At 36.7% G+C, this 16,716-nt stretch overlaps 1 protein-coding gene across 1 annotated transcript in view; it reads right to left on the minus strand.

Annotated features, from left to right (window-relative positions):
• Positions 1-16,716, minus strand: part of NCAM2 (neural cell adhesion molecule 2) — a gene marked incomplete at its 5' end in the record, with an annotated part of 293,764 nt that overhangs the window by 121,460 nt on the left and 155,588 nt on the right. Inside the window, 3 exons of the mRNA XM_065641537.1 lie at positions 5,244-5,361; positions 9,541-9,678; positions 15,103-15,246. Coding sequence (XP_065497609.1) covers positions 5,244-5,361; positions 9,541-9,678; positions 15,103-15,246 — 400 coding nt within the window. The remainder of the gene's footprint in view (positions 1-5,243; positions 5,362-9,540; positions 9,679-15,102; positions 15,247-16,716) is intronic.

Here is a 16,716-nt window from a genome sequence, read left to right on the forward strand (position 1 = left end):
TTTTTCGTTAGGATAGTTCTGTATTCAAAAAATAAGTCACTTTATTACATGTGCCTGTTTTAGAAAGGGTTAACATGAGGAAAATTAAATAAAATAACTGAACTCACATAGACAAATGGTACAGCTGGGAATAAAACTGAACACATGATTCCCATAACTTGCTGTAATCAAAGGTTACAATCCTTCCAAAATCAGCATTAACACTTAATCAAATTCAAAATGTAATTACACTTGTTTATTAAAAAAAGAAACACTTACATAAAACTGAGATTAATATCAACTTGAGCTCAACATCAAAAAATACACTAAACAGCATGAAATTAGGAATATGACACCTTGGCCATTAATTCCAATAAACAGGTTCTAATTCTCAATGGATGACGTGCAAATTAATATTAAATAGACTTTACTATCACTAGCAATGCTTTCTACATTTTTTACAAAATCAAGAAGGATTATGTTGATCTAGTTTTCTTACACACAACCTAGTTTCTAAAGAAAAAAAAAAAAAACAACTAAAATATTCTAGAAAACGAAAGGTTTTTATCTTGACATATCTGCAAAGTCCAAGGGCAACGACAAGAGCCCAGTCAGCATGGGTTTATGAAACGCAGGTCCTGCTTGACCCGCCTGATCTCCTATGACAAGGTGACCTGCTTACTGGATGAGGAAAAGGCTGTGGATTTTGTGTACTTAGACTTCAGTAAAGGCTTTGACACCATTTCCCACAGCATTCTCCTGGAGAAGCTGGCAGCTCACAGCCTGGACAGGCATACTCTTTGCTGGGCAAAGAACTGGATGGATGGCGGTCGGAGTCAAATCCAGTTGGCCATGGTGGTCATGAGTCGTGTTCCCCAGGGCTCAGTATTGGGGCCAGTTCTATTTAATACCTTTATCAATTATCTGGACGAGGGGGTTCAATGCACCCTCAATAAGTTTGCAGATGACACCAAGTTGGATGGGAGTGTTGATCTGCTGAAGGGTAGGAAGGCCATAAAGAGGGATCTGGACCAGCTGGCTGGATGGGCTGAGGCCAACTGTATGAGGTTCAAAAATGCCAAGTGCCGGGTCCTACCGTTGGCTCACAACAACCCCAGGCAGCACTACAGGCTCGGGGAGGAGTGGCTGGAAAGCTGCCTGGCAGAGAAGGACCTGGGGGGGATGATCAACAGGTGGCTGAGCATGAGCCAGCAGTGTGCCCAGGTGGGCAAGAAGGCCAACAGCATCCTGGCTTGTATCAGGGATAGTGTGTCCAGCAGGACTAGGGAAGTGATCATCCCCCTCTACTCGATGCTGGTGAGCCCATAACTCGAGTCCTGTTTTCAGTTTTGCGCCCCTCACTACAAGAAAGACATTGAGGTGCTGGAGACTGTTCAGAGAAGAGCAACAAAGCTGGTGAAGGGTCCAGAGAACAAATCTAATGAGGAGCAGCTGAGGGAACTGGGGCTGTTTAGCCTGCAGAAAAGGAGGCTACTTCTCCCAAGTAGCAAGTGATAGGATGAGAGGAAATATTGTGCGAGGGAAGGTTCAGATTGGATTTTAGGAATAATTTCTTCACAGAAAGGGATGTGAAGGACTGGAACAGGCTTTTCAGGGAAGTGGTTGAGTAACCATCCCTGGAAGTGTTTAAAAGATGTGTAGATGAGGTTCTTAGGGACATGGTTTAGTCTCTGAGTTAGGTTAATGGTTGAACTCAATGATCTTGAGGGTCTCTTCCAACCAAAATAATTCCACGATTATATGACAAAATATCAGCAGATTGTGAATCCTTTTCATTGGCTACCAATATGTAAATGAAAAGGGACCTGAACAATTCAGGACAGAGATTACAGTTATTTGATGCAGAAATTTAGTACTGGAATACAATTTAGAATCAAGTTTGCTTCCTCCAGAAAAAATTATTTAGCTCCTCTCATCTTTCTTCCCTGTTTGCATATCAATGATAATATTCTGTTACAAGGACCGGGGGCCTTTTCCACTTACCACTTTACAACTCCTCACTGTCAGCGAATTAGATATCAAGAATATTTTCTACTGCCAAGAATGTATAGCTCAATAACACAAAATAAAAACACAATAAAAAAAAAGCAAAACCAATAAAAAAACAGGAAAGGGAGGCACATAAGCCAATATTCCTCACTATGAGAGGAATTCTTATTCCTGAAATAGGAACAGAACAGAAGCTTCACAGAATCACAGAATCACAGAATGTTAGGGATTGGAAGGGACCTCAAAAGATCATCTAGTCCAATCCCCCTGCCAGAGCAGGAACACCTAGGTGAGGTTACACAGGAAGGCGTCCAGGCAGGTTTTGAATGTCTCCAGAGAAGGAGAATTCACAACCTCCCTGGGCAGCCTGTTCCAGTGTTCCGTCACCTTCACTGAGAAGAAGTTTCTTCTTAAATTTAAGTGGAACCTCTTGTGTTCCAGCTTGAACCCATTACCCCTTGTCTTACTGTTGGTTGTCACCGAGAAGAGCCTGGCTCCATCCTCGTGACACCCACCCTTTATATATTTATAAACATTGATGAGGTCACCCCTCAGTCTCCTCTTCTCTAAGCTAAAGAGACCCAGCTCCCTCAGCCTTTCCTCATAAGGGAGATGCTCCACTCCCTTAATCATCTTTGTGGCCCTGCGCTGGACTCTCTCCAGCAGTTCCCTGTCCTTCTTGAACTGAAGGGCCCAGAATTGGACACAATATTCCAGATGAGGTCTCACCAGGGCAGAGTAGAGGGGAAGGAGAACCTCTCTCGACCTACTAACCACCCCCCTTCTAATACACCCCAGGATGCCATTGGCCTTCTTGGCCACAAGGCCACAGTGCTGGCTCATGGTCATCCTGCTGTCCACCAGGACCCCCAGGTCCCTTTCCCCTACACTGCTCTCTAATAGGTCATTCCCCAACCTGTACTGGAACCTGGGGTTGTTCCTGCCCAGATGCAAGACTCTACATTTTCCCTTGTTATATTTCATTAAATTTTTCCCCGCCCAGCTCTCTAGCCTGTCCAGGTCTTGCTGGATGGCAGCACAGCCCTCTGGCGTGTCAGCCACTCCTCCCAGCTTGGTGTCATCAGCAAACTTGCTGATAGTACACTCAATTCCCTCATCCAAGTCATTGATGAATATATTGAACAGTATTGGTCCCAGAACTGACCCTTGAGGCACTCCACTAGATACAGGCCTCCAACCAGACTCTGCCCCATTGATCACGACTCTCTGGCTTCTCTCCTTCAGCCAGTTTGCAGTCCACCTCACTACCCGATCATCCAGTCCACACTTCCTCAGTTTTGCCGTGAGGATGCTGTGGGAGACGGTGTCAAATGCTTTGCTGAAGTCAAGGTAGACCACATCCACTGCTCTGCCATCGTCAATCCACCTTGTTACGTCTTCATAAAAGGCTATGAGGTTGGTCAAACACGACTTCCCCTTGGTGAAGCCATGTTGACTGTCCCTGATGACCCTCTTATCCTTGATATGTCTTAAGATGGCACCAAGGATAAGGTGTTCCATCACTTTCCCAGGGATGGAGGTGAGGCTGACCGGTCTATAGTTGCCCGGGTCCTCCTTCTTGCCCTTTTTGAAGACCAGAGTGACATTTGCTTTCCTCCAGTCCTCAGGCACCTCTCCCATTTCCAAGCTTCCTCATTTAAGATCCAGTATACAGTACACAAGCCTGTGAAGCTTCTGTAAAATCTCTAAAAAGATATTTCATGAATGGTTTAAAAAAGTCAGTTGCCTCAGGGGGTGGCAAACAAATAGAAAATCTTTCAGTAGGCTCTGATCAGTAGACAGACACTTCTCTCCAAGACACTTAGCCTGTGGACGTACTGTAATATTTATAAAATATTGAAAAAACCCCAGAACTGTAAACAGAGATATCCACAAATTGTGGAAATTTATGTGTTCTTTCTTAACAATATAAAACATTAAGGTTGGTTTTCTTATATCAAGGCCATTTAGGATACCAGATTTCAGACAACTGTCAAGAATTTTGGCCAGATAAGACATATATTGTAAACAAATACTTCAAAGACACTAAATAATCAGAATATTAAACCTCAGTTTGAATTGAGTATCAATTCTTTAATTTGGGCTCTGCATATTTTGTTTTTCTTTTTCCTTCTCTTCACTAAATTTTGAATTCTAGGGCACAGTAAGGAATTAACTTTGCATTCTACTTATTTACAACTCCTGAGATTCAAATTGCACGAGAGAGAAATTTAAATCCACATTTCACTTATGGCATGTTAATATAAAGGTGTCAGCCAAAGGAATCTAACATTTAAAATGAATCTAATATTGTTCAAATATTCCAAAGGAGATTAAGAACTGATGGAAATTCCTTCTACATCCATTTTAAAAATGCAGTGACCTTTTAATTCACCTGAAATAATATATGTAGATGAAAAATATTCAGGTCTAAAATACAAATGTGCACTGGTATGAGGAGTCTGAGATACCTTATATCCCAGGACTCATGCATAACTTTTGTAAAAATTTACATATCTACACACTGTGTATTCTTTCAATTCTAACAATGTTACATGCTAATTGTTCCCAAAAGACATGGCTATACTATGTTCATGTCATTGATAAAATCAAAAAACACATATGAACTTTAAAAGCAGTTCCATTTTTAAAACATATCACAATTTTAAAATGACATAAAATACACTTGAAAATTATTTGGTGAAACATTCCCATAGCCTAAGGGTGTCTGAAGTCATACCACCTTCTGAATCTCATTGAAATTGAATCTCATTGAAATTGAATCTCATTGAGTTAGGGTTAGAAACTGTTTTTACAAATGGGGAAAATGTTATTTTTGTTATCAGTACTGCTGATCTATATTGGATACTTATTTATTTCATAATTGCATATGTTTTTACCTAATGCATTTATGTGCAAAAATTGTGAGATTTTTTGCTTGTATTATTTTTGAGATATGGACTCATTTCTTCAGCTTTGTTTCCCCCCAAATATGAAGAAGTCATGTCAATATGGTACTTCAGTTACTTTTTACATTTATCTCACCTGCTGGTAACCTGAGGGCAATTGAATCTGTGTGAGTTCATTCACTTATTAATGCTGAAACTAGCTTTAGAAGTTAGAACACAAATGGACAGCAAATGCTATTAAAATTCAGTAAAGAACTCAAGGTTGCACAGATTAATGGACTGTGATAGAAAATCATGACACATTAAAACAATGTGCTTTGATGTGAAGACCTCAGCTGAACTTACCTATACCAACTGATTTCAGGTGGAGGTGATCCAGCAGCTCTGCAGAATAAAGTTACGGCCTCTCCTCGATCTGCAGTGGCATTAAAGGTTTTCTGTGGCAGAGTAATTGCAGGAGGAACTGAAAAATAAGACATTAAGTCCTATTAATGGAAAAACAAAAAAATAAATGACTTTATGTGTTTCCAGAGAAATTGAAAGCACAGGATAGGATCCTTGTTAATTGGAATTATGGTTACACTTAGGGATCAAGACACAATAGGAATCACTGTTAGTAGTATTTCTTTACTTTTCCTAAACACAAGATTTTTAGTATTATCAATACTCTTATATATATTTTTTTTACTAGAATAAATTTTTTAAAAGTTTTTTTCAGCAGTTCTTTAATTTTCTTACAGAACATTTTAAAGTGACTAAAATTACACCTTGAATGTATAAGACATGATAGAGTTGTGATTGGCACTAATTTAACTATCTCAAATTAAAATGTATCTCTACTCTTTTTAATCTTTCTTTCAATTATAAAGCTGACATACAACTATGTACTGATGTCAGACAGTGCTTTTAGAACAGATGCCAGTATGTAGTAGTCTTGATTATGCATATTTAATTCTTTTTACTTAACTCCTGCATATTTCCTGGGCAGGAATATAACCAGCTTCAAAAGGTGAAACATGATAGTACCCAATGGATACAATCTATTTTTGGAAATTGTGTCTTCTGACAGTTACAAATTTTGTCTGTTCTTGATGAGATTAAGTTATTCCTAAAATTGTAACAGTTCACAGAGATCCTCAACAACAACAACAAAAAAAATAGCAACAATAATTAGAACAACTTACAGGTTGATATTTAATATTTCTGTTCATACGGTAATTTTAAGACAGCTGTGCTAAATCTGTTTCCATTAACTGTTAAGCAAATAAACAAATAAACACAATCTCAGCAGACTGGAAGAAGATACGTGGAAATGAAGGAATGTCAGGGAAAGCAAGAGGTAAAAGAAGAAAAGATCAGAGCTTCACAAAATATAGGTCTCTGCTAGCAAGAACATCCTATCACCAGAGCAAATCAGAGTTGGGTTTTTTTTAACTTTCACTAGAGATAAGAAGGAGAAACAGGTAACCCCAATGAACCTGTCTTTAACTTCCCATTGCACTTCCCCAGATAAGTAAGGTAAATAAAGTTAAGTACCTTTCGCACTTTTTAATGGAGTGCTTCACAGATCACTTCTTTCCCATCTGAAATTGCATGGGCCATTACTCAGCAGAAAACCCCCTTATGTTGTACAACATCTTCCATGAAAAAATGTCACTCAGAAAACACTATATACATTTTAGCCATATTGCAGTGCGTTCTAATGTCTAGAACTGAAAATATACTCGTAACATGAGGGAATGAAACAAATTTTTGTGAGCAGTAGCAGGTTCTTCACTGCTCACAACTAAACTACAGGAATATGACTCTATTCAGCATATTACTTAAGCACTTCAATCTTCCATGAGATACTTCAATGACAATGAAATGAAACATTATTTTTCATTTCAAAAGTCGAATTTTATTTTTCTCATCATCCTTTCTGGGAAGAGACCTGTCTATCTTTACTTCTGTTCTTGTATGTATGTAGGATGAAACTAAAATAAAGTGTGAATCTAAAAGACGAAAAGCCAAATGAAGCTATACTTGGCAAGTCTCTCACCTTTCAAACGTAAGGCAAAATGGTAAAATCCGGTCACATTTAAGTGAAAACAACTCTTTTTCATTTATGTGTAGTTATAAATGCCTACTATTTAACCCCAAGACTAGACTATTTTAAGTTTCTGTAATGATTACAAAACAAGAAATTTCTTTTTTAATATAAGAAATTTATTAAAAATTAATTCTACTCACTACTCCACTAAAAATAAGGAAAAAAAAAATCCAAACAAACAACAACAACAAAACAAACCCAAGCCAAAAACTTAGAGTCACCTAATTTTAGTTTCTTAGTCATTGTTAATAAGGAAAATAACATTACATACAGCCATCTAAGTTAGAATTCAATTCATTTCTACTTAGTCAACATCACCTGCACATGCTGCTTAAATAGCTGTGAAAATTTCAGATACTTAAGTACCTAAATATGGGTACAGCCACCTAACTTCAGGCAAAGAAATACTGAGTTTTTGCTATATGTTCTTAAATCAATTTGGGGAGTGGCTTGTCACCATTTTATTTTGGTGGTTGCAAGGTCTAATCCTTCATTTTATAGTAATAGTTCTAATAATGATTACTGGTTTGTTTATTTTTTTTTTGCTACTATATTGCACAACAAACCACTCTATAGGCAAGTATCATCCAAAAGACAGAGATGACTCAATTATGATCAAAATGGTTCCAGAGCGAATATACTTCTTATTCTTAAATATGAGAATCATAGGTTTCCTCCTGGGTTTAATTTTCTCCTCTTCTTGAGAGGATTTGATCCCATATCATCTGCCTCTGAGAGACTGGTCTTCATCAGCTTGGTGTAAGGCTCTGGTGGGGCATGTCACAATATCTTTCCACTCTCTCTGTCCTCCCTTTTTAGTTGGACAGAGAGGCAGTAACAAATAAAGTACTCGCTCACAGAAGAGGTGATCTTAGTTCAAATCTTTGCCCTGGAAAAGGAGACAAGGTGGAAATACAGCCATGTAGCTTCTACTGGCCTGCATATTGCTCCTTTTTTTCTTCCTTTTCTTTTTTCTGATACCAATTCTTTCATAGGTTTCCCTTTTCACCAAAGTGCACTGCAATTTTTCTTTCCGATTTTTAATATTACTCTAAAAGTAATTCTCAGCCAAGTTTAATATATCCAGCTTTATGTAGGAAAATCTATTTATTCCTATAAATTAAACAGAAAATACCTCTTAATTGATACCACTCTACATGAGCAATCATGTCAAAATCACTTAATGGGCAACCCCTTCTCCTCTCAACACTCTGAACTGAAGTCTAGAGGTGTTAGCTTTCCTGTCCAGAATCATAATAAATATATGAAGAATTAAATTTGTGTATATAATTCACCAATAAAACATGTGAAGGCCAATGACAGTTTGCAATCTGACGTTTTAGGTTAAATACAGGCTTGCTCTCAGCTCAGCCTCAAAAATCAGATAGAGGTGAAATGTGTTCAGAATGTAGGTTCATATCGATGAACATAAATGGCAGAACTGTATGTGACCAGGAGTCAAGGTAACCCAGCACCACAACATATAGAGAAGAAAGAAATTTGTTGGAGGTCTTCACCGTGCATAGGCCACATACTGTTACATTCTATCACAATATGTAGGATAATCACTGATTTGCTTGCTGCTGTCTATATAATATGTACACTAATCTAAAGGATTCTGCTTCAAAGACTGCTGCTTGACTATATTAATTAAATAATACCTATGTTGGAAGTTGCTCTTTCTCCTGAAATTAACTGAGAATTCTACTTACATAATTACTACTGTAAACTGAGGTTTGCTGAGAAGGACCAGTCAAGGACAAAGCATTTAAAACTCAGAATCTAATAGGCACGAGGGAAGCAATTTCATTGAAAAACTGACATTAAACAGAATGCACAAATAAAAAATGCCCTTTAGCAACTGTGTCCTTTCTGGACAATATATGAAGAGAGATTTATTTTTCAACAGGTCAAACCTGAATTTAAGAGAGAGGTTGAGCTAAATGCTCCATCTTGTCTTAATCCATTCATATTCCTTCTTAGAGGTTTATTTTTAACTGATAAAATGTATAATGCCAGTTTTCAGATAACTCGTTATATATTCTACTCCTCATAAAAAAAAGTTAAAAATCTAAAAGTACTACTTTTAATCTTAATAAATCTTAATAAAATGTACCTGTGACTTTTGAGACAGTTAACAAAATATGTTCAATGCAGTGAAGGTGAATAACTATGAAAAATCAAGTGTGTTTTTCAACAGTAAGTGACAAAACACTGAAAAATACTGAGTGAACTGAACTACTATATATTATAACCTAAAACTCTAGTCTTGCAGTGATTGTTAATGTTCCATGAATGATTAAAAACAATAATCTAGCTTTTACATACTTATATGCACTGATAATAAGAAAAGCAATTAATTCTATTTACACAGTATAGTACAGTTTTAAAAAATATTAAGCAATTACATTTATAGGAAAACAATACTAAACAGCCATGACAATTATATTAACCTGTTTAATCATGATTTTATAGTAGCTGATATATTTTAAAATAGTCTATGATAATCAAGTAAAGCAAGAAGTCAATTAAAACACTTTTGCTCCTTACCATTCACAATAACAATTATGTCTCGAAAGTCAATTTCTCCTCTGGCTTCCACTCTTCCTTCACATCTGTATACTCCTTCATCACTTTTACTGATGTTAAGAATTTGGAGATTATTGTTTGCTAATACTGCAAATCGACCTAGAAAGGCAAGTAAGAGATTCAGTTGTATTAGTAAATCAAGATAATAAGAGGAACGCTCAAAGAACACAGAACGCTCACTGACTAAACATTTGTCGATTTAAGAGTAGAATGTCAGTCAAGACTTTTTTTTTTTCCCTAACACAAAATATATTGCCATTTCCTAAAATTCAATCTGGATTTTCCATCCATAACTTCCTACTTACTCTGAAGAGTCATCAAATGTAAGTTAAATTTATAAATTATTGCAAAATGAATGGAATATTCATGAACACCTACACAGAATATAAAAACTATTAAGGAGATGGAAAAAAGATAAATCAAGCAATTTTAGCAAAATAAGAAAATGTTTCTGCCTTCTCTATCCAGAAGAACCAACTGTATTTGTGTCCATTTTACAGCACTGTACTTCATAATTTCTCAGGTTGCTTGCTCTCCTTCCCTCCTCCTGTTCCTTTGCTCGTTCACTACTACTCAGCCAATGATGTATCTGACCTTCATCTAACACTTCATAGAAATGGGTATGGAGACATTATCCAACAAAACACTCCACCTTCTGTGTAGCCCAGCATAAACTGAAATTCAATAAGCCTTTTCAGTAGATTAAGTTCACTGAAGAAAACAGATTCTGAACAAGCGTGCATACACTGTCCTGCACATGCAGCAGCAAAATTATAATCCACAAGAGTAAACTGGATCTGAATTATTTTTTCTCCTTTCTGTCTGAATTAGCATTTGAGGTATATGTGGCAAGATGCTGGTAGCAGGGGGCTGCAGGGTAACCTCTGTGAGGAGAGGCCAGGGCTGTCCCATGCCAGGCACAGTTGCCTCCAGCCAGCTCCTGCCAACCTGGGCATGGCTGAGCCCTGCAGCCAAGGTGGTGGCACCTCTGGTAAAGCTTGCATACAAAAAGGGCAAAAACCGCTGTGCAGCAACTGTGAAAGAGACAAATGAGAAAAACTTGAGAGAAACAGCCCTATGAGCACCAAGACGAGAAAAGACACTGGAGCAGACATCCTCCTGCAGCCCCAGAAGAGAGCAGAGTGGAGCAGACATCCACATTGCAGTCCATGGAAGACCCCATGCTGGAGCAAGTTTATCCTGAACAACTGCAGCTCATGGGAAGCACTCACACTGGTGTTGTCAGGGACTGACCACAGCCCCTATTCCTCATCCCTCTGCAGTGCTTGGGGTGAGAGGGACAGAGGAGTCAGCAATGAACGAATGAAGTTGAGCCTGGTAAAACAGATGGGGCAGGTGTTGCTTTAATTTTGTCTTTGTTTCACCATTCAACTCTATTTAACTGGCAATACATTTGATTAATTTTCCCCAATTCAAATCCTTTTTGTTTGTGCTGGTAATTGGCAATCTCCCTGCCTTTATCTTCATCCGCAAGCTTTTTCATCTCATTTTCTCTCCCATTCTGTTAAGGAGGGTGAGAGAGTGGCTGGGTGGGTGCATGAAGCTGGCCAAGGTCAACCCACCATAACTAGTCAATATTAATGGACTCTTCTGAGAGGAATTACTTCCTGCAGTTCACTGTATATGTTTTTTTGAAGAACCTGCATACATGTTATTCAGCTGTCCTTCTCATTCAGTTTGAACCAGCATATTACAGGATGATGAGATTTACTAGCTTTCAGTTTTAACTAGCAACCAAGTGTCATTTTTCACTTTGCTTTCCATTTTGATTCTGCTAGATTTTTAAAGCATGCTAGATTTCCCACAGCACAAAACTGATATTCCAAAACAATAATAAACAACACTTCGTAGTAAAGCTTTTATGTAGTTACACAGCTAAGAGTCTATTCACAGAACATATGTGCATACATGTTTAAAATAAAACAGCTTTTTATACCATGTGGGTTCTGTTTCATTACAAAGAACTCTATCAGAAAAATGGAAAAAGAAAATTTAATTATGCTTCACCTGGTAGAGGTTTACAGGACAATGGCCTCAACACATTTTCACTAATTATTTCTAGTTTATTAAAGTCACGCTTGAACATTAATGCCATTTCACACACTGCCACATACAAATTACATAATCTTTTTCTTTCCTGTCCCTGCACAATTCCCAGAAAGCTGTGCTTAAAAATGTTTTGAAAAGGTGAGATCTAGCCCCTCTTCGAGCATTGGTAACCTTTTGATTTTTGTTAACATAAATATTTAATGTGTGAGATGAACGAAAGGACTGGAAATCACCCGTTTTTTTCTTTAAATTGCTGAAAAAAATGAGGGCTCATTTAGCAACAGGAAATGAAAACTGTAGATGTTGGCTGGATATCTTTTCAGCTTTCATTGAAGAATAATATAATGGATATAGCAGGAGATATTCTCGTGACTACGTTAGGTATTATAGAAGAAAAACATTGTGGGTCTTTTTCCACCACTAATACTGTCCACATACAGAGAAAATTTATACATGTCATATTATAAAGAAACTTAAAAAATGGTATGTGAATTGAATGTATGACTTTGTTTAGAAATTGTTGCTCTTCATGTTTTATTCTTTGGTAGGCTTGTGAAAGAATGGTTCATGTCAATGTAAAAATGCCACTAAGTACACGATGATGATGCTTTTCTCATTCAGCAAGAACCAATTGTGAATAAACCAGATGGGTCAACAAATGCACTGAAACCTTGACAAGCAGAAGTTGATCTTGATGGACTCACGTGTTCTATGGAACACTCAGGAGGTTCAGAGCAGTAAAGTAAAATAGTAATACAACATGGCACATAGAGATGGTGTGCACGCAGATAAAGTTCACTGTCCCATGGATACCATAATAAAAATTGTGTCCTATACTAAATGGATTACAGTTGGTGGATGTAGACAGTGACTGGACACTACCCTCCTCCAGCTCATCACTCTGTTTTCTGGACTCATCTCACTCAACTTCAAATGTCTAATTTAGAACAGTCATACCACCTTCCCCTTCAGTCAAATCAGATGTTAAGTGGTACAGGTGACAAGAGGGGTTGCCCATGTCTTTTCAGTGCCTCACAATCAGAGCTTGAGGAATTTTTGGCTTATGGTTTGCAAATTTACTGTGTTCTAGGGTATGTAACAGGCTATAACCCACAATGTCTAACAAAAAGGTTAGGCACAGCTGTTCATTCTAAGACTAGGACATGACTAAACACCTGTTGAAGAAAAAATCAAAACTTTCTGCAAAAGCTGAAGACCAAGACTCCTATTCAATATGTCCCTCATACAACCAGACCAGCCACTCTTTACAGCAGAGACTGTTTTTCAACGCCATAATTTCTTCTTCTAGACAGAACACAGCATATTAACCATCTAAAGCTAACACTCACCTTTGCACATCAGTTTACACAAGTGTATTTAGCAGGTCTATATTGGCTCTGCAGAGCAATGGCACCACTTTTCTAGTACTGTAATTAGAACTGCACAAACTACTGACTTGAGTGGGAAACCTATTAGGTTGGTGCAAAAGTAATTGCAATTTTGGACCGTGAATTTTAAATCATTATAACTAGGCTACACTGAGGAAGGAGCAGAATTGAATTGCCACAGCCTAACCAATATGATCTAGAGGGTTAGTCTGGTTCATTTGAAGTGTTTCTCATCTAGTCCTTTAGAATAAGAGAAAGCTTTTTCATTGACCACACCAACTACAAGATAACATGTAGTTCCCTAGAATTGTAACTAGATAGATTTTCAAAAAGTAAGTTATTACAGTTTTCCAGAAGCTTTTATCATGTATAAATTTTGGTCTTTAAGAGAATCATCTTACATAATAAAAATACCTATGCAGGGAAAAGACAAACAAACAAACAAACAAGCAAAAAAACCCAACAAAAAACAAAGAACAAAAACCAAACCAAACCAAAACCCTAATAGAACTGCATAAATGAGAATGTAAAATGCTAAGATATATCAAAGCATACAGGAAACATGAAAGATGCACCCATCCCAAATATTTTCTAACCAGTCATATACAAGATACAATTTTCAACGTGCACTACAGTTACATACCACACCTACGCTATGTTTATAGAAAACTCCGAATCTGATAGTAGAATTCTGACATACCTTAATGATTTGAGCAGTGATGGAATAAAACATGCATATTTATATAGATAGTGGGTAATTTATATGTAGCATATTTGTATTAACAGAGGCAGCTAACTTTCTTCCAAGCTTCACTCTAATCATAAACTAATATACAACTGTCTGTACATAAAATTTCTATATTTGCTTTAAGCACTGTAGAATGAGTTGCATTTAATGTCCTTGGGAGCCCCAGGATTCTGCAAGAACCGGAGCAAGTCACTTAGGATTCCAGATAAGATCTAATAAATGAAAACAATCCTATTCACTTTCATACTTACTAAAATGTCCCTGACTCCCATACAATGGAATTATGTCATGACAATTCATCTCTTGATAACAATAGAGAAATTCTTAGAACACTCCCAGAAAATTATCCTTATATATTGCTCTATTAAACCTTAAACATACAACGCAAGGCCATGAAGAGTTTTGGAGGTCATTGTTCACCTCATGGTGGGTTTTTGTTTGTTTCTTTTTCCTCTAATCAAAGAATGATGGACAGCCACTCCCACAGTTTCTTACATCTTTGTTTACAGAACTCAAAAGAGACTATATATCTTAGTATGATCTAGCAATGGAGTAGATAAGGTACCAGGAATATACAAGAGCTAGTTCAGAATGGTGAGAGGCTATTTCACCTGCAGCTATTTCAGCTACAGTCCTACTACAGAGCAAAAATCATTACATTTTCACTTCTGATTTTGTGCACAGGCCTCCTGGGAGAAGAAATCAGTCTTCTGTTCAAATGGAACATACAAATACAGATACTAGTAACTGTCAAGAATTTGCAAAACTGAAATAGTCAAAAGTGTGTGCTGCAAAAAATCCTACTAGTTGTAACATATATAACAGAAGAATGGCCAAGAATATAACAGAAAGCCATGAAATAAAAGTGATGACATTATGTCATATCTTTGTATTATGCCAGTGACAGAATCCTTAAAATATAAACTATATTCTCATGCCCCACAAATAAACTGCAATATACATTTTAATTTGGATAGGAAATTATTCAGTATTTTATCTTATTATGAACAAAAACCCAACAAGAATAATAAGTTGCTTCATTTTTAATAGGCATCATTTAAAATGACAAATTTGATGTTATTTAATTTAAAATTATGTGAATAGCTTACAGGTACTAATCCTTCACTGGAGATTTTGATACATGAAGGAAACCATTACATATGGATTCTGTACAGACTACAGAATCTGGTTAAATTCTGCTCAAGCAGATGGGCTAATCAAAATCCGTCCTTCACTATAATGTGATTATTTTTCTTTTATGATAATATTTTAATATTAATTAGAATGCATAACTTCAAGAGTTACCAAAATACTAACTGTCAGCAGTAGTCGTGACTTCCTCATTCCGATACAACCAGCTGACAATGGGAGCAGGTGAACTAGTAACACGGCAAACAACCTCTGCGTCTTCTCCTTGCCTGAACTCTTGTGGAGATATTATGTCTCGGAAAGTGAGCTTTTCTGAAAAGGAAGAAAACAGTATATAGTAAGAATCTTCCAGTTAATTTAACATTAAAATTATATGTTGCACCAAATCACATAAAGATGACTATTACGACTTCTCATTGTGACAATACAGAATTATTTCCATAATATAATTTTCCCAGATAAGAGTCAAGTGATCCTGGACACGTAACTTTCACTCTGCCTGCAGAAATGATTTTATAATAATTTGAAAATTGATTGTAAAAAAGCTTTGTGAAAATCCTTGTTTTATTTATATAAACTAAGCATGTTTTATAAATATTTTAAATTGTTCTCAATGTTCCAGAGGCCAGTTTTGAAACTCTAGTTTTTAGAGGTCTATATATTCAGGTTAATAGTCTATTTACTCTCTTGTGTGTTTTATTCCTCATGATCTTATTATTGAATTAAAACCTCATGTTTTTGTACCATCAAAATCTCCAAAATTATTTGGAAAAGTCTTATTAAGAAAGTAGAACTTAAGCCCCACTGACTGTGAAAACCGTCAGCTGAGTAAAACATAAAATCTCAAAAGCCAATGAGAAAACATAGGAAAAAAAAAATTAAGTCATAAGGACTGGTAGCATTTTTTTGAGGAAATAACAGCCTGATAAGGCTTTTAATTATTCCATCCCCAAATAACCAGAATTAGTATTTATTCTATTAGCAGTTTGAACAAGTTAGTATTATTAGAATTTAGTGTTAGAAGTCCAAGGTGGCATTAATCCATGATCTCATACAAGATCTAACGCAGAAACCAACTGCCTGACAAAAAATGCTGGAAGATTTTCTTGCACACAGAAGAAACAAACTAACCCATGTTCTCTACGATCAAAGACTGCCAACTACATTTCAGAGGATGCCTTGGAGAATATAAGTTGGAGACACAACTACATCTTCACCTTTTTGCATTGATACAAGTGCAGGCTCAAATAATCCACAGAGTTCCCACAGTACAGGGAGCACACTTTTGTTATATACATCTCTGGTATAATTTTACTAAGTATTTGCATGAAATGTTTGAAGTGTCTGACCATATGTAAGTCAAAAGAAAAACTCTCCCAGACACCAGGGATTATTAAACCAGATCCTAGGAGAACAGTGTATCCTGCTTTTTCCTTACAATACATCACAAAGATAAACAATGAAACTTTTAAATGACAGTTCTCACAAACCTTTAACATTTCTTGCATAGGTCTTCAGGTTTATCTAAGCTGAATTATTAAAATTACCACATACAAACACTTCAAAAGATTTCAACCTTGCTCAGCAGTCTCCTAATGGAGTGGCTGGCAGTTTTAGGTATAAAATTATTTCCACAAAACTTGAAATCCTTTGAACTGCCAGCTTTCAAGCCATCATGTAAGCTCTTGTAACTGCTATCACCATTTTAAGGATTGTTTTATCAATCGACATTTTTTTTAATTGTATGTCTTTTGTTATCTGAGTTATCTGCATGTAATAGGA

Source organism: Caloenas nicobarica, chromosome 1 (genome assembly GCF_036013445.1).
Source record: "Caloenas nicobarica isolate bCalNic1 chromosome 1, bCalNic1.hap1, whole genome shotgun sequence".
NCBI classification, from domain to species: domain Eukaryota; kingdom Metazoa; phylum Chordata; class Aves; order Columbiformes; family Columbidae; genus Caloenas; species Caloenas nicobarica.